Consider the following 26,805-nt stretch of genomic DNA (forward strand, 5'->3'; position numbering starts at 1 on the left):
TATCTAACATTATGTGAAAATCCCATGGATGCACGGTTGTCATTCAAATAATCATTTAGGCTTTTGCTCAATAAATATGATTTAACAGACGTTTTGAATTTATTTAAAGATAATTAGCTATTTATTATTATATTCATTAAGATCCGTTAGTCATTTAGGCCACAAACAGACAGATACGCGTCCGCGTTTATAATATTAAGAATTAGTATATATAGTACAATTACATAATATAGATATTTAGAGTGTAATACCATCAGAAAAATTGTTTAGTTTTGTAAATAGGTATATTTTGGTTGTTTTTGTTAGATTAAAGATTGTCGATAAGTGATACTTATTACTAGAGTATCTACTTATAGATAAGAATTGTATTTGTATCTTCACTACACATAAAGGTTACAAGTTACAACATTACAGAACAAACTTACAGAACAGAACAGCTCTACATTACAGAACAAACTTATTTCTCTATAGTAAATATAATCCATTTTATTCAGTTATTTACATATGTAAACCATCTTAAGGTTGTAGTCTTTGTAGATAATAAATAGATCTGGGTGGGGTACAAAATATAACCGTATAACATATTAGCCCTGCGGAACATGATAACGTGATGTCCCTGGTGCTGTTCATGTATATAAGCGACACTTACCATTAGGGTAGTTCGCTTGTTTTCCATTCCCATTAGGTACATAAATTACATAATTATATATATACATATGTATATCTGTTTGGGTTACGAACACCGATTAGACTATTTGTCTTTGCAATAGCATATGCTGGTGGTCACTCTATTCTCCCAAATTTGAAATTAAAAATGAATCTGTATTATTGTAAATATGTATAACATTTATTTGAAAAGAATACGAACTGAGTTTCTTGTCAGTTCTTCTCATCTCGAAATCATTCCGAACTGACGATACATTTGACATATCATGAGAGACTGTAATAGACCTACATGAATAAAGATATTTTGAATTTGAATATAGATAAATGTAGAAACCTCTGATTTAACCCTTTTTTTTATTAACTTGTCCATGGTCTTCGCAACTTTTTAATCATGTCTATGATCGGGCCTTGTGACATCATCGCCAACACCGGCATGTAAATCATTGGGTGCTTTGTCTTCAGTATCGGGATGATGTGTTATTGCCTGTGGATTTAGTTCTGGTTCCACTTCTTCCATTGCTTCTATTAGATCAGCTGTCGTTTTGTACGATGCTATAGTTGATTTCACAAAGTCCCTGAATCAAAGAAAAATGTTGAAACGTTACAAAATATTATATAAAATAGTTACCAAGTCCTTGGTAGTCTACGGGTTTAGCCGCATTACAAGCGTATACTAGCGATGGTCGTGGGTTCATTTCCTCGCACGTTTCAAACATTATTCATGAGTATGATAGTTTGGATTGGTCTGTGTGTTTTCTACGTATATTATAGAAGCATTTACTAAAAAAAATTATTTAATTATTTCTATCAGTTGTCTAATATAGATTGGGACTAGATATTGTTGTGTAAATTGTCCAGTGTAGTTATTATTATCCCTACTACAGTTTTCATTATGCACGTGACTTCGTTATTTATAAGTTAATCATTAAAATTATAGGTGGTAAATTGTAAAAAAATATTATTCTATTTTAAGAATATATTCTGTAATTTCAGCGTAATTCTTCCAGCTGTTATATGAAACTTCTTATCCTTGGTGATACCTAAATACATAAACCGATAGTTTTTACCTCGTCACGATTTTATTATACGTAAAGTAGGTGTACAGATAAAGATAATGCATAATTATAGTAGTTATTAAATATTTGATTACTTAGTGAAACCTATAAAAAATACTTATGTAGTAAAGAGCCATCCCGCTGGAGAGTGGCAATAGTTAGTATCTATGTTGTCTTACATCTATTTATACATTCACATATTTACCTAAAATAAAATGCCTTGACAAATACAGCCGGTTGGAATTCGTGTCCGCAGCGCTCAGGACCAAAACTCATAATGCCCATCAATCTATTCTGTTGTACCGCTGGAGCGCCTGCATCGAACTAATAGCAACAAAATGCAAAAAAAATAAAATGATGTTAGAGATTGGTATGGCGTTTCCTTAATTTTGGCATCAATAAAAATTATTTATCGATGTTATTATGTTAACAATAATTCTCAAAATAATGGAATATATTTCATTTCGTTACAAATGTTTTCTCTTTTAATGTTTTTTTCAATAATATTGGTTATTAACACTTTATCTGCAAAACTTTCGTTCTTTTCCAGATTAGGTATTTTTTGAGTTAAAATATAGCATATAACCATGCTCGTGATATAATTTATTTTCAATTATTTTATATCGATCCCTTCAGATAGTTATCATAAAACGGTAACAAACAGACAGACATAATCACAGGCAGATATTACGTAAACCGCAAATGACCAAGAGGACAAAACGGAACATTGATCTTTAATTTCTTTCTAAAGAATATAATATTTACCAGACAGGCGTCTCTGGTACCATTTCTCAGTGATGCACAGAAGAAGTCTTCGGTAAATTGGAATCCGTTGACCAGTTGGTAAGCATCGATACAGTAATGTCTGGTGCGGACTTTCAACCGAGCGCTTAGCAGGTCCGGGGTATGGTCTCGGAAAGCGGTATCTGAACCCTGGTGTAAGTTGTTTGGTTATTTTAATACATATACGGAACACATATGATGTGTGTTATGTTGTATTATGTATACCTAAATATTAATCATTTTACATCATTACCTCTTTTCCCTTCAAGTAGGTTAAGCAACTTATATATAATTTAAAGATTCACAGATTAAGAAACTACCTCATTTCATGACGACGAATCATAGAGTTTCCTGACTCCTTTTAATTAGCAAAAACGGTTTAACATAATTCTTTAAGCTCTATACTACAAATCATAGAACTTCTTGACTCCTTTTTACTAGCGAACACGATTTAGCCCTATTCTTTGTGTTTAAAAGATCTCAGGTTCAATTTCCGCATCGCATAAGCAATAATAAATATGATTATTCATATTGATCTGGTTACATTATATGTATATTATGTGTATTAGTAAGTCAGGGGCAGTTGAACTAAGTTAATATTTAAATAATATTAGACATAGGTACCTACTTAATAAAAGGTACCTAAAAATAAAACGCCGTAACTGTCTCATTGATGTTTTTAATGCAAAGCCCAACAGTTGGACTACACTTGGGTTTCACATAATCGTTATGTAAATTTTCAACAAAACTGGTTTGATTTGATTTGATTATTCATTAAAATAAATATTTTAGTTTTTTCCATAGCACACAGACTGGTCGACGCCTGTCGAATATTTGCAACGCAAGGATACGAATATATAAAGAGAAAATAAATCACATTTAATGGCTGAGATTTTTCCATGTTTCCTATTCTATATACACATGTATATCTGATGTAGTCACTAAAAACTAATATGTAACATAAACTTGCGCAATAAAATGAATATTTATAAATATGCAAAATTGAGTATGTTTATTTGTACAGATATTATTTTTACTCGTAATAAAAATTCGTCCAAAGTCCATAAATAGTACAAAGTAAAGTTGCGATTTGTTTTGTCTATTTCTCCGCTTCTAAACCTCGTATTGGATTTTGCACGATTTTCATATCAAATCGCGAATTTAGTTTGAAAGATATGTATAGGGGAAGGGGGTTCATTAGTAATGGGAACTAGTGGACTATTGCTAGCAATATAGGTACTATGTCAAAACATAACCGCGGTTAATTCCTGGTATATTAAATTAAATTTAATTAATGAAAGGACGTCACGCTCCATGCTCCTCATATATTGATATGGGGACCTTCACTGGTGCCCAGCGTACAGCCTACCAACCACCTTTCCATTATCATCCATAAAAAATAGTTATCATTTTAATTCTTACCCTCGTCGCACCCCACCCTGACACCACGATGAAGCTCTGTGCAAACGGTTCCTTCATGCCGTTGTAGATTTTGATCAGGTTCACATATTTACTGAACTCCAAGTTCTCAGCTAACTTCAGTAGAGCCACGTCCGCGTGGGGGACCGGTTCTTCCTCGAACTTGGGATGTCTGACCGCGCCGACCACATCCACCAGGATACCACCTTCGTGTGGTCGAGTGCTGCCAACGCGGATCTTCACATATTTCCCAAGCGACTTCATTGGAGACACATGTAGGACACTACAACGTTATAACTACTAGGTGCAGTCGACTCTCTAACTATTTAACTTTTTATTTATAAACTGATTAGTAAGAATCTTTCACAAAATTTTAAATTTAGCTTTACATAATACATTATTTATCATATCACATTATCATCTAAATCGATTAACCCGTTATGAGATTAACGCGTACATATGTACAGACAATCATTCAAAAAGACAAAAATTCTAACAATAATTGTATTGGGCCGTAATTCGTTGTTAATATAAATATTACTTTCTTTATTATTTGACCATGCTTCATTAAAGTTTAGTTTGAACATTATCAAGTTGTCAAAGTGTGAATGGATTTAGATGTGTCCTAAACCACACACGGTAGTTTGTGTAGTCGTTTAATTATTTTCATGTTCTTATCACATTATTATAATTACAACGGAAACCCGTAGTAATATATTAAAACTTATTGCACCAACCTGAAATGATTTGAGATAAAAACTGGAAGTTGATGATTTTATAATTTACTACTACATGAGGTTTTTCAAGAAGGGTATATTAAGGTTTCTTAAGAGTCGGCAATGAGGAATTGCCATCCCTGGTATTTCAGGCGTCCATAGGCTCTGGTAACCGTACCATAAGATAGGCCGTATGCTTGTTTCCCACCTACTATAAAAAACAGCGGGATACTTTTGCCCCCGCAAAGCGGGAGTTATCTTGAAAGTATGTCGTCACGTTATTCAAGTATGATGAATGTACTCACTAGTTGAGACAATGAGCTGCCGTCACTACCCAGTTTAGATCCACAATGGCCCCCGCACACCATAGTCGTCCGTTTATGATAATGGCGGCCATGTATGGGAAGTTAGTTGTATCACTTATGTTACCACCGCGTATCCGTAGGTTCTGCTTATCATCGAAGTTGACTGCGTAATCGTTACGTACACGAAAATTCGGCTTGCGATGACGTCTGCTTTGGATTTGTGGCGAGTCTTCCATGTCCACTTCGAAGTTGACTTAAAATACATGTAAATAAAATGTAAATTATTTATACGACATAAAATATTATGTACGACATTTTACAGCCACTTATGAATACCAAATTTTCTTAGAACTTAGGGATAGTTAGTTAGGGAAAGTGGCTGTTCTATTCGGCTAATTATTAGTTGTAATTTAGAAGAACTGGTGACAAAACTTATACATTTTTGTTTATGAAATGAATAATTCAAAACCAAACATGTACACCAGTTTTTCTAAAGTAAAAGTTAATATCTACGTCTGATTCTATACAACAATGAATGTTTTCATTTTGCCTTTATTTATAATATATGACATTGTCATACATATTGCGATGTATGACGACGATGAAATGAAGTCAAATAATATACTTAAATCAAATATTTGCAGAATAGTGTTAGTGTTGGAAAAAGTACTAAAATTTATCAAACAATCCTATAGACAACTATCAAACTACCCATAGAGAAATTAACGCTACTTTATAATAATTTACCAAGACATCGACAGTATATGTATGTATATGGTAAGTAATCCTGAATAATTTTTAGGTTATAAGTATTTAATTTTGTTATTCTCGTATTCTCAAAAACTTACCAACCGCATCATTTGAATTTGTATTGAAATATTGCGATGCGGAATTCAAATATATTAGACAAAAGTTTAATAATATAATATATAGTAACATAGCTTTTGTCATGAAATGTTCGACCAATACTTGAACCTTATCAGTAATATATACAACTATTGTTAAGAACTATAACATTTTGATAATAAATGGTTGTAGTGTTTTTATATCGTGTTTCACTTTCAAGTTACATATTACATTACAATTTACATTCATTCAACCAATTGTGTAAACTTTGGTCGCTGTTTGTAATAACACGTTTGGAATTTCAAAAACCGTGGAAAATATGGCGCCTACCTAATATGTACTGAATAATATAATGTTAGAGCGTATACAATTCAAGGATGTTATTTATATATTAATACGTGAACAAAACATACTAAAGTAGAAGAATATGAAGTTTCACACACTTAGAGTTTATATAAACTATATAAATTATGTGTAAAAAATACATTAAATCAATAATTTAAATATTTAACAAAATATTGTGTGTAATTTTTTACACACAATATTTTAAAAAAGGTGGTTGCTTTAGGCAACTGTTTATATTTATATTACAGGTAATTAAACTTATAAACTCTTTGCTTAAAATATTGCTGAGTTGGGCATAGGTAAAATAATATTGCGCGTGTTTCCTTACTGTCGTTCTCTGACTATTGAACAAAATAAGTTAATATATTATATTAATAATTTAATTTATAATAGAACATGTCGTCATAATGACTTTTTATTTTTGATAGTAACATTTTTGATTGTATGATTAGAGATAGATTTCTATTTCTATAGTTATTTGTATGGCTGGTTTAAAGATCAATTTGTATTATTTATTACGGTGTAAATTCGTAGGTACACATTAAATTGGAATGACAAACAAGCTGACCACCCACTCTACCACTGTAAGGAATGACCATCGCTTATATATGGTACATGAATAGTACTACGTTATCATAGGACATCTATAGAAATCTTGTCATTCCTCCGTACCTTGTAATTTCACTGCCTTAATACATCCAATATATATATAGCTTATACAACAATCTGTTTGACGGCTGAAATACGTGAGACAGATATACACACGCTTATGACTACTTTTCAAGACTACATTTGTTCATTTTTATCAGATTTACGTCTAATAATATGAGGCACTAGCTGTTCCCGCGACTTCGTCCGCGTGGAATTGCACTTTATTTTTCAAAAATTTAAGTAGCTTAAGATACTCCTTATTACATCAGCTACCTGCCAACAAAGCCTCGTCAAAATCGGTCCAGCCATTTCAGAGATTAGCCGGAACAAACAGACAGACAGACAAATTTTTAAGTAAAGTAAAAAATGTTTTGATCTATGTCACGTATTTATATTCATATACATATAGTAAAACATGGTTATTTCAATATTACAAACAGACATTCCAATTTTATTTATATGTATAGATTTAATGAGTTGACGTCACTTACCATTCACGAGTGCACTGACGCATCCCCCTCTGATCGATCCCCCGTCCAATTCAAACGGGGATCGAAATTACGACGGCCTGAGCCGAGGTTCGAACCCCTAGTGGTGCCCTCAGACTAAAGTCGTATCCGTCAGGAGCTGGCCTTCAGCCGCTCCATAAGTCCTTCCGCGTTTGGTTTGGAGTGCCATCTGCACTCGCCCCCTAACGTCCGGTGAAGCTGTAAAACCCAGCTGTGGCCAACAGCATTAGAGTAGTCCGAAAAAAAAATTCCTCCCAATATTTCATTTCCACCGTTTATCTGCTACTAGAGTAGTTAACTTACAAGGTAGCATTAAAATGATGTACGTAGTGCTGCTGTTGAGGATATTGCAACTTCAAATAAACCATATGCTTTTTCATTGTAATAAAAAAATAGCAGGAATAATAAATAAAAACAACAGTAAGTTGAGTGTTCTTAAAAATATAATTTTAATACCTTTGTCAATAATACTAAATTAAGTAATTCGTTATTTATATCACATTCAGGAATGATATGGCGCGTCATTTTTAGTACGATATCAAACTTTATCACAATATAAATAAGAGCCATCAGGATAATCTCACAATTATTCAAGACCATGTCATAATTAAGACTAATTTCTAAACATATCTAGTTTTGAGCAAAGCGTAATTACTTATAATCTGCTAACTTCTTTCGCTACTTCTGCGTCCCTGTTCTTCTGCTTCTTTCTTCCGTCTTCTAAAAGTGCGTAGATCTCCTCTACACTTCTATTTTTAGTCTCTGGTACCCACATTATCGTGTAAAATGTACCAAGGAAGCATACAATTGAGAACATCATGAATACCCAATGTATACCGAGCAGTTTTAGAAGAGGGTCGTAAGCTTTTGTTTGAAGGAAGTCACTGAGTGCTGTGAATGACGTAATTATAGATGTGGCCATACCGCGATGCTGCAAAAATAAAATATAATATTTATTTGGCAAAATGCAAAAAGGGGCAAAATGCCCTAATAAATTTATTACCGTAGGAGATTTTACAAAATCATCACTTTACCCACGTAAATAATTTTGTGAAGATACTTCAGGGATTGTTAGTAATGTTTTCATTACTACGCAGCCCTCTTGTAATCATCGTGGTTAAATCCAGGTGCATGAGAATGGTGGTGGTACCACAATCAACCTAACTTTAAACTCATCCTGTTATCATTGGTGACTCGCCAGTGCATGACGTCAGACAGGCGATTGCATCAATCATTTAATAAATAAAAGCTAAGCTAAAGAAATTTATCAGTAATTTAAAAGAACATAAAAAACTGTCCTAGTCAATGACAACGTGGTATTATTTTTTTATTTTGTTCCAATTTCGATTATTCTATATTCGATTAATAAATCTAAACTATTACTATATATGTATTACACAAAAAAAAATTGACCTGAACACATACAGGCCAAGTGAATACTGTCTTCACTTGCGTTGTTAAAGACAACTCAAAAACTAACTGTATAAAAAGTACTGATCAGATGTTGATCAAATTTATATGGAACAGCACGCGCCACCTACTTTAAAATAATAAAAAAAAATCAAAATAAAGTAAAAGTTCTGAGGTAACATATAGAAATACATTTCAAAACCTCCTGCATTCTTTTGAATTAAGTTAAAAATTTGAGATAAATGAATAAAGTAATGAACGAGATACTCACTTGAAATGAAAACAATTCTGAAGTAATCACATATGGTACAGGTTGGTAGCCGGCCGCATCAGAGAAGATGCATAGTCCCATAGCGAGCACCGGCAACCAGCCTGGCAACCACACTGACATGGAAGTTACGTAGAACCACGCGCCGAGGCCCAGCATTGACAGGCCGGTCGCAAACGATGTACTAGCCAACAGCCACTGTAATCAAATCAAATGACAATTTAACTTTTTTTAAACTTTGGACTATTCACACAACGTTATATAATGCCAAGCAGAATTTCTGTCTCATCAGCTATTATAGAAATGATAAAATTACTTAACACATTTATTTTATATCGGACAAATCATTGGTATATTATAGTATCATTCATGCGTTGTTAAGATGTGTTAGAACCTGGCAGGCGAACTATGTTTGAATATGAAAAGAGAATATATTGTCTATATTGTCTGCCTTCATGTAAATCCGTACTATCTATATAGTTATAATATACGTGCTTTTATATAATTTTATTTTGTTCAGAAAATTATTTTTGACTAGCTGTTCCCGCGACTTCGACCGCGTAAAATATTGACCTTGACCAAATAATGAAAATAAATATTTAGTAATCTAACTAAATAAAAAAGTTTATTTGTTCCAACTTCAAAAATGAAAATTTCCATACAGAATTCTATAAAATTCAATCAACAGCCTAAAAAATAAGTTTCAAACGTCTAGGTTTAAAAATGACGATACTTCCACACAACTTTACATCTCTCCTTACAACCCATTACAACCCTTTTATTTTATTTTATCCACAGCCTAATAAAATACTTTCAACTTTCAAGCATTAAAAATGTCAATACCTGCATACAACATTTCAACTCCCATTTTCCTTAATTATATTTAATCAATAGCCAAAAAAATAAGATTCAAGTTCGGGTTGTAAACTAGTTTTCAATAAAATAATTACTTCTACTTACCTTTCGTCCAGTTTGCTCCACAATACAGCTGGCGACGATGGACCCAAGCAATTGTATTGCTCCTATGACTATCGTCTGCTTGTTCGGACTCAGTTTTAAGTTGATAGACTCGGATGCCTGTTCGAAGATCGAGCCGGCGTAAGTTAGTACAACGAGGTAGCCACAGGTCTCCTGTAGCAGCATCACGTTGATTGCTATCCGGAAGGCTTTGAATATTGTTTTGTCTTTCACTGTAACAATGAATATAATTGAATTACTCATTAGTGTTGTTGAAAGCACTATAGAAGAGTAATTTTAGAACTTTGTCACGATGACAATATATTGGCATTATATAGAAATGTTCGGAAATTTTAATAATATAACACAATAGTGTATAATAAGAGAACATGGTAGAGTGTAATTATGATATTAAAAAGAAGATACCTAATAAGCATTATGCTTTTAGCCAACTATACAAAGAATATTACGTTTATTCGTTGAACCTAATTATTTTTTACTTTAATTGTACCACAGATATATTGAAAATCGTTTAAGTAGTTCATAATATTGATATAGCAAAATAATAATATAATAATTGTTTATTTAGCTTTTATAGTAGCACAACAAATATAGTGTAAAAAAGATATATAGAAACTAATTATATAGGTATAAATGTAAAAATATAGACTGTCACTAGATCCACCACTCGAAGGAGATTACATTCGTAATATATAAAGTTTCTTTAGGTTTGATACGGACTTATATAAAATTGTATGTAAATGTATGAAGATGTATGTATGTAGTTTTCTTCAAAAATATACCTAATAATATATTCATTTGTATTACAAACTTCCAGTGCAAGCTAAAAATAACTTTACAAACTGATTAATCGTCCGCCAGCATGAAACACGATACTAACTTTTGGAGAGTACGGTAAATCCGAATGCATTATGCAAGCTTCGTTGGGTGCCTTCAGGACGAATGATTAATTAGCTAAGTATTTCTTAAGTCGTTGACCTTAAGGATCCTTCTTGAAGAGCCAGTTTCTACCTGGTCTGACTTAAAAGAAATTTATTTGGTTTGTAATCCCGTGTTTGCTGCAAAGCCGGTGCTTACGTCATCAAGTTTTGTATATGAGAAACCATCATCCGGTTTCATATATGTTATGTATATACAGTTTCGTAAACATATTAAGTAAGTAACTGGCCAGTAATAATGTCTTAAATGAAACATTAAAAAAATATACTAGTTGAGTTTCTTGCCAGTTCATCTCAACTCAGAACTGGTTGTTAAGAAACAAAGTAGTCCTTTATGAATGAATGATTTTCATTTTGACTTTTAAATTATACTATTATATAATAGTAGTAGTATACTTTGAAAATTGTCCATACTTTGTGTAACAATATTATTAAAAAGACAATGAATATTTAATCGCGTGAATATTTTTTTTACTCGTGGCTTCTTTTTTACCTTTTGGGGAAAGGCAAAGACGTAAGCCATACAGTCACGTTTTCATTTGTGTTGATCACGAAACAATTTATTCTTGTTACATACATTATTTTTCTTTCGTATGTTATTTTGTTTGTGTTTTTTCCGTATGTTTTATTACAAATAGAAGGATATATACGTACGTATCCCTAATGGTAACTTTGAGTTTTAACTTTAAAATTTGAACATATTTGCGAAGTATAATATTTTAATGTCATATCTTCATGCTGACTGTATCTGTACTGTAGCTAATTTAGAAAATTGCGTATATCCACTGCGAAGCACATTCCAGGTATTAGGAGGGCGTTAAAGTCGAGTTTGAATCATGCGAGAGCATCGTGCATACTCGTAAGAGGTTTCTTGTTTTATCTTATTTCAAATCATTATATGCCAGTATGTAAATACTGGAAAACAAAAACAGATTTATCAATCAATGCTCTGTGGTTGCTGTTATTTTTAAATTAAAAGTAATATATATAACATTATTATAATTATATTTGACGGCCTAGGTGGTCTAGCGGTAAAGGACATCGGCTTGTCTTCCGATGGTCGCGGGTACGATTCCTCGCACGGCACAAATATTTGTATTCATGAGTATGATTGTTAGTATCGGTCTGGGTGTTTTCTATGTATAATATATATGTATTTACGGAAAAAAATATCTATGTATTTTTTTATTGTTATCTTGTGCCCATAATATAAGCTTAGCTAGCTTATCTTGGGTCTAGGTGGCGTTGTGTGAATAAAAAAAATCTCAGAAATTAATGTTTCATTTAATGTATTTTAATTAAATAATGTTAATGTACGTACCCAAATCCTTCCAGCTGCTCTTCTTCACGGACCTGGAATATTCTTCCTCTCTCTCCAGTTGCTGTACTGCCTCCTCTAGGTTCTTGTCATCTTCTGTGGTATTCCGTAACCAGGCCAGCGCTGCCCGCGCTTCCTGCCAATTCAAATAGGTCATGTGAACTCATTTGACTTATTTTTCAATGTAACGGGAGTGGTACAGGATTCCTCAATGAGCAGCATGTACGACGGGAGTCACATGCGTGAGATGTCGCTATTGACACTTGCTATACTCATTAGTTGTCATTGCAGAGGATTCAAGTTTCTTTAAAGTACTTTTTTTTTAATTTCGACATGCCAGCGATGTGTATTATAGATGATGCTAGATGATGTTAAATAAAGAATATTTCAATGCTGAATTTCTGAATACGATGGACAAAGATATCCACGTAGCTGACTTGTATAAAGTCTCCCACAAGCAAACATTATCAGAAGCAGAGTTATTGTATAGTTATTATATCTGCTGCTGCTCAGACTGCTACAATATTTCTTATATTTGATGATTGTAAGCATTATAGTTATTGTTTATTATTAATCTTACTGATATTATAAAAGCGAAAGTATGGGAGTATAGATGGATGTTTGTTACTCTTTCACACAAAAACTACTAAACGGATTTTGATAAAACTTTACAGTGATATATATCATATTTATAGTGATATAGATCATATATCAGAATAACAAATAGGCTAAAATATATGAATCCGCGGGCACAGCTAGTTAATAATAATTAAGTACTGAATTGCATTGAAGTATTGTAGATAACAACACAAAGTTATATCTCAATAATGTATAAAAAAGGTCCATGTCATTTGTCAACGTGGAATGTAACAAAGATAGAGTTTTTATTTCAAATCAGATGACTAGAAAAACTGTAATAATGTGTCCACGTTGTTATGAGAAAGAAAAACATATTTTATTATTAATCATTGTCAACAGTATTCCTGTGTCGTGTATTACTTGACCTCGCCAATATACCGAAACAATAGTTACTTCAATTATTTCTACAGTAAAGCTCTTTTATTTTTTTGGAACAAACAATTAACCGTTTTTACTGTAGATTATAATAACTATAATAGTATATGTTATCTGATTTTCATTTGAAAAACGAAAAAATTAAAAAGAAATCCCTATTATAAATCGTGCCACATAAGGGTCAAAATATATTATTTGGGTACAGATAAGATAATATTGTTTTGGGTGATAATGTACCTCTTTTGATAGATGTATACCTGACTCGAAACTTAATTATTGTATACACATTTTTATTAAAATACGTTTTTAGAGTGAGTACTGCTTTTACGTAGAGAAAGTTTTACGAGAAGTAATGACAAAACTGAATCCATGTTTTTTTTTAAAAAGTTCTCTATTAGAAATTTTCTGGTCTACTTGGGAGGACGAAACCTTTTAAATTATCGTAATACAACTAAATGCATTGAAATGCTACAAAGAAAGGATGTAAGTACAGTTTCGAGGAAGAAATGTATTTTTCTAAGCTTGAATTTTTTTATTAATTATGTTATATCTATTAGGTTGTTATTTTAGCCGGATATTGTCTACTTTATAATGATTTCAGTACTGGTGTAACTTATACGGTATTGAACAATTATAGAGATGTTTCCATTCCAAAAAAAAAAAATCCGGAGACATCCGGAGAAATAATAATAATTAAAAAAAATATATGTGAATAATTTCTACAAATTTGTGTGCAAATAATGCTATTTTACTATATAATTCATAATCAGTATTGCTATCATAAAAATATAAAATCTGGTGGCCTCCTCTGAAAATCAAATACAAATAAATTACTAAAGGATAAATGAACTAAAAAATTACTTAACTAGTTTTCTTTGTTAAGTTGTATTATGGTGTGAAGCACTGTGTTGACAAAAATTACAGGGTATGGGTCATCATGATACCTTAGTTTTCCGGAATAGCAACCTATATGGATTATTTGTTACTGTTTATGTTCCACTTAATATTTGGCATTCAAATTATTTGCCATTACATAAAAAATCAGTCTGTATTTACCTGTTGTTTCCCTTGTTTCACAAGGAATACTGGTGTTTCTGGCATCGCTAGGAAGGTAACGAGGTGTAGTAGTGGCACTGCAGTACAAATCCACATAACCATAGTGAAGGAGAGTAGATCTCCAGCTATGTATACCAATAAGTAACCGAGGTTTTGGGATAAAATGAAAAGTGATCCAAGCGCACCTCTCACGTTGTCTGATGCGATCTGAAATAAATAAATTAATAATGTCTGATATATTTTTTTATTTGCCATGATATATATATTTATGAATCATGAATTTTTGCTGAATGAATCATTGGCTCGAAATATCAAATCCTTATAGAATATGGAGCACTAGCACTTTAGGTTGGTAACGCGTATTCGGGTATCTCAACTATTAAAAAATATCATGGCATTATTTGTTTTAATCTAAAGGGGTTTAAATTGTTAAAGAAATAACCGATTTCAAATTATAAGTAAACGAAAAGACTATTAAATAAATATTGGCGGCAACACTGCCTTTTGTAACGCAAAGTAATAGATCCTTTTAAAATGCTGTTTTTTTTATCTGTTCTCTTTTATTACTAAAAGAGAACAGATAAAAAATGCTAATAAAATATTAATTTATTATTATTGTTTACCAGACAAGACAGAAACACCCTTTTTCACAATCGATTATAGAACATATGAATCATGTAATCATGCCATGATGATAATTAACAACACAATGAAAAATTATTTGCAGTCCTATAATAATTTCTTACATGCAATGTGTCTAATGTATTACATATACACTATATACTCAATGGATGAACGGACTATAACTCTAATGCATAATATAATAATTATATAATATAAATAATAATATTTATAATTCAATAGCAAACAAGCTGACGGTTCACATGACGGAATTTGGTAACATGATGGAATTACCGACGTCACAAAATGGTATTTTGTTAAAGTTTGTTAACATTGCTTACTTATTTCGTACTAGCTGTCTTCTGTAGCTGACTTCGTCCGCGTGAAAATAAACTTTATTTTTCTAAAATAAAAGTAGCCTAAGTGAATCCTTATTACATCAGCTACCTGCCAATAAAAGTCTCGTCAAAATCGGTCCAGCCATTTCAGAGAGCCAGAACAAATTATAAGATCAGTATATTTTGAAGTAGTCATAAGGAAACTTTCAAGGATTTATATCTATTATATTTTAAAGGTTCGGAGACAGTATCAATATACTGACACACCTGGTATTTACGCAGTATTAGCAGTACAAGAATTTCTACATACCTCTTTTAGATATAAAGGTGTGACTACATAGCAACTAGCGCAGGCGAAACCCGCGACGGCTCGAGACAGGATGAGTGCCCACGGCCGCAGCGAGAATAGCGTTATCGTCCAACTTATCTGGAAAAAAAGGTATAATAGAATGTAATAAAATAGAAATAAACCTATTATTAAGGTGATTTAATAATAATTAATTCTAAAGTCCATGATTTCATTTTGGGCTTTTGATTTTCTTTGTCGATAATAAATATACTTTATGCAATTGCAATAAGGCATGCTAATGGTGAGGTTAGGATTAATCGAAAAATTTCTTTATTCGTCAGTCGTTTACTTCCAAAAATCGTTGCTTTATTCCGAAACAAAATCTTGAGTATAAAATAAATAATCATTCACGTAGTATATTTTTGCTGCTTATGAACGTCAAGTTTTTGCCATTTACTTTTTCCCCTATTGTCCAGTTCAGCATATAGATTGAGAAGAACTGGCAGGAAACTCAACTGAATTTTTTTTTTGGTAAATTTGCTAAGATTGCTCACTTATTTCGTACTAGCTGTCTTCTGTAGCTGACTTCGACCGCGTGGAATTTAACTTTATTTTTCTAAAATAAAAGTAGCCTAAGTGACTCCTTATTACATCAGCTATCTGCCAATAAAAGACTCGTCAAAATCGGTCCAGCTATTTCAGAGAGCCGGAACAAACAGACAGACAGATATCTCATCCATTCTTGTCACACCACCTGACCATCTTAACATTCACATTTCAGTAGCATGTCGAGATGAATCTGCTGCATATATTATAAGCGGATCTATTATTTTTTCTCATGATTCCTTTTTAAAATCACAGTTTAGTTGTCAATCCAAATGTACTTCATGTGCAGTGTATAACATGCTTAGTTATCTACAATGATTTGTTATTATGAAATAATTAGATATGGTACTTAATAGTGGCAAAAACCGCAAAAAGCCAAGAGCAGATCGCTTACAAAGAATTCTGACGTAAGCTTTCGAGAATGCTACAAGGATCGAGGAGTGATTTGCTTGAAAGTTGGCATTATAGATCGAGTCGGTGTGGAGACAAAGACAGGTAAAATGATTCATTCTAACGCCATTAAACAGGTGTAGCTACTATAGTATTAATAATAATAACTAAGAACGATTCACACAGCGCCATCTAGACCCAAGCCAAGCATAGCTCATGTATATGGGGTATTAGACACCTAATATATTTTTTTTTGTTAATTAAATATACGATATATTCTATATTACATCAAAAAAACTATTAATGTTTTTGTCTGTAGTCTGTTTGTTCTTGTCTGAAAAGGCTGGACGGAATTTGAGGGGATTTTTACCAGTATATAACTAATGTTATAAGGAGTAACTTATGCTACATTTATTTAAAAAGTATAACTAATGTTAAATTAACGATAAAAAAAGTTAAACAGTTAGTAATAAATATATTTTCATAAAAAAAATTATGAGTGTGCAAATTTTATTAACAATTTCTAACATATATAAAAATTACTCTATTAAGTGTCATTACGACCTGATACAAAAGTGCTTACAAGAGTTTACGACCGTTTCATCTTACATCTTGTTTATTGCAGTCGCACAGGAAATAACAAGAACTGGGAGATAGGTAACAAGTTTTGCGTGGTATTTCCATCTGGTTGTCATATACTAATTGTGTTCCGCAGTTTCACTCGCTTTTTAATTCAAAAGTAATGGCAGGATTACTTTCCGGCTGATTTTTCGCTTATTATTCATATTTATCTCGATGATTGACGGCCGCGATGGTCTAGCGCTATAGGACACCGCTTTTCTTCCGATAGTCGCGAGTTCGGTTTGTCGCACGGTACAAATATTTGTATGATGAAATGTATCGATCTGGGTGTTTATTTATTTATTTATTCTTTTGCACACAAAAATGTATACATGGCGGACTTAATGCCTGATGGCATTCTCTACCAGTCAACCGTCGCGTTGATCTAATTGATTGAGATAATAAGGCGGTGCACTTTAATAATTAATTGAAAGAAAAAAAGAAAAACAAAAATTATAACAAATAGATACATAAAAATAGTACATATATATACAGATACAAATATATAAAAATACTAATATACCAATATAAAATTTAAATGTTGTCTATGTATATTATATTTGTAGTTACAAAAAAAATCTATGCATTTATATCACTTGTCTAGTACCCATAATACAAGCTCCGCTTACCTTGGGACTAGATGGCACTGTATTAATTGTCTAGGATTATTATTATTATTATTGTAAAGAATCCTAATGTTATGCCCTAATCTCAAGAATTAAGGTATCACATGTTTTTTAAGCTAATATGCAGATCAAGAGATTAGTTCGTTCAAAAAAACAATCTTTTCACCCTTATTTGTACTCGTTACTAAATACTACCTTACCTGTGACTACGCCTCCACAAACTTGCATCCCCTATTTCACCCCTTCCCAGATCACAAATTATATTAAGATCCGTTTAGTCGTTTAGATAAGAAAGTAAAAATCAGACAGATATACAAACTTGTCGATGAAAATTAACATAAACAATCATTTAAAGTTAGAGATGAACAATATAAGAACAATTCATTATACGTTATAATTTTTTCGATATAATATTTTATTTTAAATTTATTATTATTTAGGATTGAAAATACATACAACCCTAAATTGTCACCCCTAACATCAACCCCTATTTTTTAATATCGATTTTAATTTATATAGCAAAATAACGTTGGCGGCCAGCTAGTATTTATATGTATAGATAAACGTACAAAAAATATATTTTCTTTTCATGATATTAATAGTTGTAATATGTATAAACTTTCATCCCTATTTAATACCTTTTTTGAAATGCCTGTCTTCGTAATACTAGCAGCTACATATCAAATTTCATTAAGATCCGTTTTTTTTTATTCTACTATGGTTGGCAATCAAGCATACGGCCCATCTGATGGTAAATGGTTACCGTAGCCTATGAACGCCTGAAGCACCAGGGGTATCACTTGCGCGTTGCCGACCCTTAAGAAACCTTAATATACCCTTCTTGAATAACCCGTTTAATTGGGATAAGGTAAAAGATTAACTTTAGGATTTATAATATTAGAATTGATTATTATTAACTAAACTTTCTAAGAATAAAGTAGATTTAATTATAATATTATTGCCAATTACTTACCAATAAAAACAAAGAAGTCAGAAGTGTAACTTTTTTTCTACCGACCAGGTCGACTAGGTTTCCCATGAGAAACCCACAGAATATGGGTGGGAAGAAGACCAGCGACGCCATCCAGGATATAGTCTCATCCGTAATAGGCTCAGGGGCTGGGCCCGTCGGGGACTGCAGTATAGGTGTCATGGGTGACTGCCATCCGAGGAGCATCCCGAAATTAAGCACCGGGATGGTCACTGCAAGTAAAATTACTAAGTTATATGCATAATAAATAAATTACTTTCCTTATTTATTCTTACCGAGACGATCTCGATGATCTAGCGATTTAGCATTCCGCGTTACGTCCGTTGGTCGCGGGTTTGATTCCTCGCACGGCACAAACATTGGTATTGATGTGTATGATTGCTTGCATCGGTCTGTGTGTTTTCTATGTATAATATGTATGTATTTACGAAAAAAATCTATGTTGTTGTATTAATTATCTAGTATCCATAATACAAGCTTTCGCTAGCTTAACTTGGGTCTAGATGGCGCTGTGTGAATAGTCCTGAGATTATTATTATTATTTAACTGAAATGGCATACGATCTAGCGGGTTACTTGATGTTAACTATATCCCATCAAAAACATAAATGTGAAATGATAGCCGAGTTTAATATTATGATATATGCCTTGATTGTTGACTTCTACGACAAAAGAGGTGAGATCTAAATGGATGCCAAGTTCAATGGTATGTCCTGAAATGTATTTATAACAATATAAAATATCATTTCTTCTTATAACTTAGGATAATATACTGTAGCCTAAAGTCTAACTTGGCCAGTTCTCATATACCAATGATTACTTTCGATTGCTAGTTACTACTAATAATAAAATAGGAACCGACAAGTAACTGTTGTAAATGTTTAGAACTTGCGAAGGCTACAGTATATTTCGTACATGAAAACTAGCCAAGTTAGACCTTAGGCTACAGTATATTATAGAATTACTAAAAGAGGTGTCTCTACACCTCTTTTAGTAATTCTTGAGGAACATTATCATTCCTGTATTTATGCAGCTACTAGATGTGCCCGCGGTTTCGCTCGCGTTAAATTCTATGTGTTATTCTGACGTATAAGACATATTACTGTAGAGTTTCATCAAAATCCGTGCAGTAGTTTTTGCGTGAGAGGGTAACAAACATCCATACTTACAAACTTTCGCGTTGATATGATAACATTATTAAGATTCGCTATCTCATACTGCATATCCCATTTCCGTTTTAAAAATAATCTTCTTAAATTATTCTCAATGCACAATTTTGGAGTGTATCACAAGCTACTTCAAAACTAAGCCAGCCTTACAGCTTCCCAATATGCTCACTTAGGAAAATTTACAAAAAAATATATAGATATTAAAACAATAATAATCTACAATTTTGCGTATTATTTCGGAAATTCATTGACATTCCGCTAAAATTCAACAATTCACATGTAAATATGTTCAGCTCAGGAAATCGATTAACGACACTTGAGTAGACTCAGTGCAAGAGAAATGAGAGCCTGCTTGACCTGCTCTGTTCTTCTCCAAGGAACATTAAACATGTACCATACCATGGAAAGCAAATAAAGACGATGTGTATGGCGCTGTTCATACGGATACGGTTGCTTACCCAACCAGTCAACAAATACAATAAGATCAACTTTGTGCCTTCTCATTTCAGTTGCAAAAAAATGTTTGTTGTTTAGATAAGATACCTATATATAAATGATATTAGAATCTGTTCACTGCTCGCGACAGATTATTGGAAATACTAATTTGTGTCAATGTAATTAAAATACAATGGAACAAATGAAGGTTGAGGTCCGCCCCGGAATATGTTCTGCATAATTTATCGTACGCATGTTGCATTCATTAATGTTGTTATTTTTGTGATCGATCTCGGTGGTTTAGTATGTGCTCATACTTTCAGCTGGTCTGTGGTAAAGCTCGGTGGTACAGAGGTGGTAGTTTAGAATATACTCTTACTATCAGATGGTAGCGGGTTCAATTCCCGCTCGTTTTCACTTATGACTTTTTGTTTACTGGTACTACTATCTAGTTGATCCCGCATCTAGCTAGATTGTAGTCGTGCGGTGTGAAATTTTTGATGAAATGAAACGAATAATACTTTTTAAGTAAACCTTACCATTCGAGCGCGTATAAACGCACAAACAAAAACTTTAAAACATAGTCCCGCTGCTATTAGTTTGTTAAAGTATGCGTCACTTTAATGTTTTTCCTCAATAATATTTTTTTAACCGTACAGTCAGCGATAGATATTTATACATTTTTATTATGTAGATACTAGTGATTCTCTTTACCGCCCCGTGCTCTCATAGATATCTATATATATATATATAATATATTAATACGTGAAGCAAAAGTTTATAACCCTCATAACGGAAATAGCGCGGACGGAATATGAAAAATAGTTTATACATTAAATCAATAAGTTTATATTATATCTGTAAGTTTATATTCTGTTAATTAAATAAATAAATAAAAATAAATTTAAAAAAACAATACACACATTACCATGTATTTGACTCTTAGACAATAGAAACCTGGTAAAATTTCGACCATCGGGCGACCGATCGATTGGTATTAACGAGAACCGCACCCAAAACGGAAAATTAAGATAATACACAAACATATAGATCAATAGACGAAAGTTCTAAGATTTTTTCAGTCGTACATCGTTTTTGGTTCTAATATATTGATAATAAAATTAACAGTAATTAGTATTTCTTATATATCTTTTATGTACAGACTGCGATTAGTTACATTGTAATTATACGTATAGATGTAGATATCAAAGTATAGAATGCATGTAGTCCTTCATTGTTAACATAATGAAAGGCGGAAACAATAACAAACTTGGTGTTAAAGGCGATTTAGCTAGAACCTATGTCGCTGTAGGCAATAGTAGATAATCATTTATTGAACATGCTAAGATGAATCCCAACTAGCAATTATACGTCATTGTAACTTCAATTTTTTAATGTAATGCGTAGGAACGAGCATAATATTTTAAGAAAGATGTTGCAAATGAATGTGGATGGTTATAAGGGCAGAGGAAGGCCGAAAAAGAGATGGATGGACATTGTGAAAGATGATATGGTAAGAAAGGAAGTAAATAACGCGATTACTGCGAACAGCGATGAATGGAAGCGAAAAACATATTACGCCGACCCCAAATAAATGGGATAAGGCAGAAGCAGATGATGATGTAACTTCAATTTTTAGTAACAATGGAATTCCAGTTACTGAAGTACCTTCGGGTTACAATTATTAGAAAATTACGTCATTTTAGATCCATTTGACGATATTGAACTAATATGTATATATTATACTTTATATATTTTTGCAATTTTGAATTAAAACTATGTATATAATCGGATCTTTAAAAAATTCCCCATTATTGTCATGATATGCGTCCTTCGTCTCGGGTCACGTTTGTGTGTCTCCATATCTAATGTATCGTCACATACTTTAAAAACAAACAAAATTTAGAAATTACATACGTATATTTATTTCCATTTAAAATATGTATTAAATAATAGAATAGAGTAGAAAATCCTTTATTCAAATAAACTTAATTTAAGCACTTTTGAATAGTCATAGTTATTGTTCTTTTAATCTACCGTTCATTCACAAGAAGAATGAGCAAGAAACTGGCGTGTTGCTATTAAAAAAGTGTATTTATTGAAAAATAATGTCACGACACTCATGACACCGTCCTTCCTTTGTCACACAATGTTGCACTGTCTCCCACTCTAATTTTAAACTTTAAACTTTTTATTCTAATAAAACCCTTATGGATGGTCCCTTACTGGTTGGTACATAAACGATATATAAATTAATTTTTGTCTATGTCATATCTTTAGTAACTACCACTGATAAATATTCAAAGTACGTCGCCATAGTTCGACCACAAGGTTTCCATTCATCACTCGACTTTTCAGATAGAACACGTCAGTAATTGGAACCATGAAACATGATAAACGACTTGATTTTTAATTGCAATAAACACTTAGTCATTTGGTGTGATTTGAAAGGATTCATGTAGAATACTAATTAAGAATTTATATGATATATAGCCATCTGTTCCGGCTTCATGCGAGCACAAATATTCTCAAACTTAAATGTTAGTTATTCATACTGTTGGTGAAATAAATTTTAACGTTTTTCCATTACAAACTGAATTTGTAATGTTTCCGGGTTGTAATATTATTTTATGTAATTAAGACTACATTTCGTGAAATAATAATTTTCAAGTAGGTAATCTCCGGGAAAATAGTAAACGATCGCGATAAATATGAAACACAGCGTAGACTATGTACCTACACATACACATACTACATAATCCTTATTTTTTATCCTTATATTTCATTATTTTAATGAAATTATATAATTTTAAAGTCATAAACATTCTAATAAAGTTTGTTTTGTGACCAAGTCCCAATAATACAATTTTTTTCATAAACCCTAAAGTTTAGGTACCTTACCCTACCTAGGCTTCTCTAAATATAATCATTGTAATATTAGGTTGTTATGTATCTTACAGATAAAAAGAACAGTATTAAATAATGGATGAAATTCTTGGATGAATTTCATTCTTTATTTAATTTCCAATCAATTTGATAATTAAATTGTTTACATATTGAACGATACTATTGTGCCTTCATTAACTTAATTAAGACCTATTATGAATACAATGTACGAAGTATACATTAGCGTAATTATTATAAATACGGTATACTATGTTGATGACCCGTACAACTTCATTTGCATCACCTAAGTGGGCAGAAGCTCTCCAAAGGAATTGTTATAATATTAGAATTTCGAATGATGGTGAAACTGAGAGAGAAACATTCCCGACTCGTGAATCGATCTTCACCATTATTGCTTCACGATAACGCAAGACTTCTTATGCACGCTGTCATAGGCATAAATGAACTTCCGATTAGATGGCAGCAATATATATGTAGATATATAGATTATAAGAGTAAATATTTTGATTAAATTAAAATTAAATTAAATTAAATTAAATTGCATTAAATTATGATAATAAATTAATAACAGCAACAAAAGATGTAGTTAATGTTTTTGAAGATTTTTTTGCTAATATTCCGATTAATATTACATCTTCTCTGGACTCATCTCCATCTCGAGCAAAAATATTACTAGAGTCTAATATCGGTTGTTGTGCTTTAAGATTTAAATTTTCACATGTTAGCCCCGTTCATATCATAAAAATATTCAAACATCTAAATTTTAAAAATACAGAAGACCTTTGGGGCATGTCTGTAAAAGTAGTTAGTTCTTTCATAGATATTGTTGCTCCATATCTAGCTACTATTTTTAATAAATGTATTGATAATGGGACTTTTCCACAATTAATGAAATTTAGCAAATTAATCCCACTATTTAAATCAGGAGATAAATTTGAGCCAGGGAACTATAGACCTATATCTATTTTGCCAGTTCTAAGTAAGGTGTTTGAAAAGATAATGTTAAATCAAATGTTACAATACTTCAGGGATAACCGACTGCTTCACAGTCAACAATATGGTTTCACCGCCGGCAAGTCTACCACTGACGCAGGTGTAGCGCTGATAACACATATTTTCCAATCATGGGAGAAGTCACAGGATGCACTCGGAGTTTTTTGTGACCTATCAAAGGCATTTGATTGCGTGGATTATAAAACACTTTTGTACAAGCTCGAACATTATGGTATAAAAGATAATGATCTAAAATTAATGAGAACTTATTTAGAGGATAGGGTCCAAACTGTAGATATTGACGGTATAAAATCTGAGGGAGCTAATATTGGGATGGGCGTTCCACAAGGGTCAATCTTAGGCCCCTTTCTTTTTTTTAATTTACATAAATGACCTTCCCTTTATGGTAGAGAAAATTGCAGATATAGTGCTGTTTGCGGATGATACTTCGTTAGTGTTTAAAATTGGACGTCAAACTAATCAATTAGACGATGTAAATTGTGCTATGTCTGCTATATTAAATTGGTTTACATGTAATAACCTATTATTAAATTCCAGCAAAACAAAGTGTATAAAATTTACACTTCCTAATGTAAGACCAATAAATAAACAGTTATTGCTTAATGACGAAATAGTAAATTTTGTTAATGATACAGTTTTTTTTATATAACAGTGGACTCGAAATTACAATGGGGGCCCCATATTTCAAAATTGGCCAAGAGACTCAGTTCAGCTGCATATGCAATTAGAAGCATTAGGCAATTAACAGACGTGGCGACGGCTAAACTTTGTATACTTTAGTTATTTCCATAGCATTATGTCATATGGTATACTACTATGGGGTAAAGCAGCCGATATAAATACTATATTTATTTTACAAAAGAGAGCCATACGTTCTATTTATGGTATGGGTTCAAGAGAGTCATTACGTCAGTGTTTTAAAGATTCAAATATCCTCACCGTTACTTCACAATACATTTATGAGAATATCATGTATACACGGAAGAATTTAGACAGTTTTAGAAAACTTAAAGACTGTACAAATAGAAACTTACGCAATAAAAATAAGCTAATTTTACCTAAATGCCGCCTGCACAAAGTCAGTAATTCATTCTATGGTAATTGCGTAAGATTTTATAATAAACTGCCAGAATCTGCACTAAATCTGACAGAGAGGCAATTCAAATCTTATATTAAACAATTTTTATGTAAGGAAGCCTATTACAGGATAGACGAATTCATAGAAGACAACATATCAAGTAAATAATTAGTTTATTAGCATACAACGTTATAATTTGTTTATCTCATTGCTTTCTTGATTCAATTATTTTAGAAATATGAAAGCGTAGCGGGTTTTGTATTAATTGCCGCATGCATTCTTATGTGAAATGTGAATACTATAAACATCAGATGGCAATTGTGAGTAGCTATGACGTGGTCTGGTGTTTTGAGTAGTCATGCTCACTAAAATGTCCAGACTTGTGGCGGCGTGGTGGGCCGGGTCATTGGGCTCCCTAAAATATGGTCGATCGCAGTGATGGCTGGCTCATCCGTCATACTCGTGAACGGGTGCTGCTTGTAGGGACTGGTCTGCTCTAATCACTATGACTGATTTCCTCTTATTAATTGTTTAACCAGTTGGTTATGTATTCAATATTTTTTTCTTTTTGAGTATTTAATTGAATTAGTGCTAATCGGTGGTTTGTATTCACACACTTAAACTTAAATTGTAAGTAAGAATAAATTAATTAAAAGAGCAACACACAAGTTTCTTGCTTGTTCTTCTTGTGATGAGACAGCATTCCGAATGAGCGGTAGATTAAAAAAAAAAAGTGCTTCAATGTAAGTTTATTTGAATAAATGATTTTCTATTCTATTCTATTCTATTCTATTAAATAAATATGTCACCTCTTTAAAAAACTATTTTCAATTTTTCGTTACAAATCGGCAATTTCATGCTGTATGAAAGCGAACTGTACCATATAAGAGGGTTCCTTATATGGTACAGTTCGCTTTAGTCAGCTTTTGTTCTTGTTTTTAGACATCAGGACGTGATGAAACCCTATAAACCTACACTTCAGTTATGTCTCCCCCACAAATTCGCTCATTCATTTATTCACCCATTGCCAAATATTCAGCCAGAATTTGGGGAGAATTCCCATAACTGCATCATAGTCCTTAGTTGCTTTATATAAATTTATTTCGAACACAGTGGAAAAATGAGTGTTATTTATATTACTACTATACAGTGATTATTTTTAGTTTTTTAGATAAGTTCGATAGAACAGTTAATATAAAACTGAGTTAGAGTAGTTGTTAATTTGGGCTAAAAAGGACTTGTATCCAGAGCCGTAAAATATACTTATAAAAAAATATATAGTCCTTAATAAATATTTATATATGTTTTATATGCTGGTATATTTCGCATGTTTGAACCCGTTTGACATTCCTTCCTCTCACAGTTCTGTATTCACTGTAATTTTATTTGCCGCTATGCAAGGGGAATCCCGTTCTACGGAACTGGTGCGTATGTCGAAGTAATT

At 32.3% G+C, this 26,805-nt stretch overlaps 2 protein-coding genes across 2 annotated transcripts in view; both read right to left on the reverse strand.

The window, feature by feature from the left end:
• Positions 1-1,051: 1,051 nt before the first annotated feature.
• Positions 1,052-5,883, reverse strand: LOC131849847 (trypsin-1-like). Its single transcript, XM_059199972.1, has 6 exons — positions 5,793-5,883; positions 4,945-5,197; positions 3,927-4,206; positions 2,487-2,654; positions 1,927-2,045; positions 1,052-1,241 (listed from the first exon to the last, which is right to left on the reverse strand). The coding sequence occupies exons 1-6, from the start codon at positions 5,881-5,883 to the stop codon at positions 1,052-1,054; spliced, it is 1,101 nt and encodes a 366-aa protein (XP_059055955.1).
• Positions 5,884-7,728: 1,845 nt separating this feature from the next.
• LOC131849626 (facilitated trehalose transporter Tret1-like) overlaps positions 7,729-26,805 on the reverse strand; it is a 28,999-nt gene continuing 9,922 nt past the window's right edge. The window contains exons 2-8 of the mRNA XM_059199736.1: positions 18,742-18,971; positions 15,547-15,663; positions 14,278-14,484; positions 12,211-12,343; positions 9,934-10,163; positions 8,977-9,171; positions 7,729-8,226 (exon numbers count right to left, since the gene is read on the reverse strand). Coding sequence (XP_059055719.1) covers positions 7,951-8,226; positions 8,977-9,171; positions 9,934-10,163; positions 12,211-12,343; positions 14,278-14,484; positions 15,547-15,663; positions 18,742-18,971 — 1,388 coding nt within the window. The 3' untranslated portion in view covers positions 7,729-7,950. The remainder of the gene's footprint in view (positions 8,227-8,976; positions 9,172-9,933; positions 10,164-12,210; positions 12,344-14,277; positions 14,485-15,546; positions 15,664-18,741; positions 18,972-26,805) is intronic.

The sequence above is a fragment of the Achroia grisella genome, unplaced genomic scaffold, assembly GCF_030625045.1.
Source record: "Achroia grisella isolate CSIRO2021 unplaced genomic scaffold, CSIRO_AGI_Agris_v1 utg660, whole genome shotgun sequence".
NCBI lineage: Eukaryota > Metazoa > Arthropoda > Insecta > Lepidoptera > Pyralidae > Achroia > Achroia grisella.

Bases quoted from the DNA above. Each gene is read 5' to 3' on its own strand.
- LOC131849847 (XM_059199972.1), bottom strand. From the start codon at position 5,883: ATGTTACTATATATTATATTATTAAACTTTTGTCTAATATATTTGAAT. The intron at 2,655-3,926 runs GTAAGAATTAAA...AACTTACACCAG, and splicing joins CAGGGTGGGGTGCGACGAGG to GGTTCAGATACCGCTTTCCG. The intron at 1,242-1,926 runs GTAAATATGTGA...TCTTTGATTCAG, and splicing joins GTCAAGGCATTTTATTTTAG to GGACTTTGTGAAATCAACTA.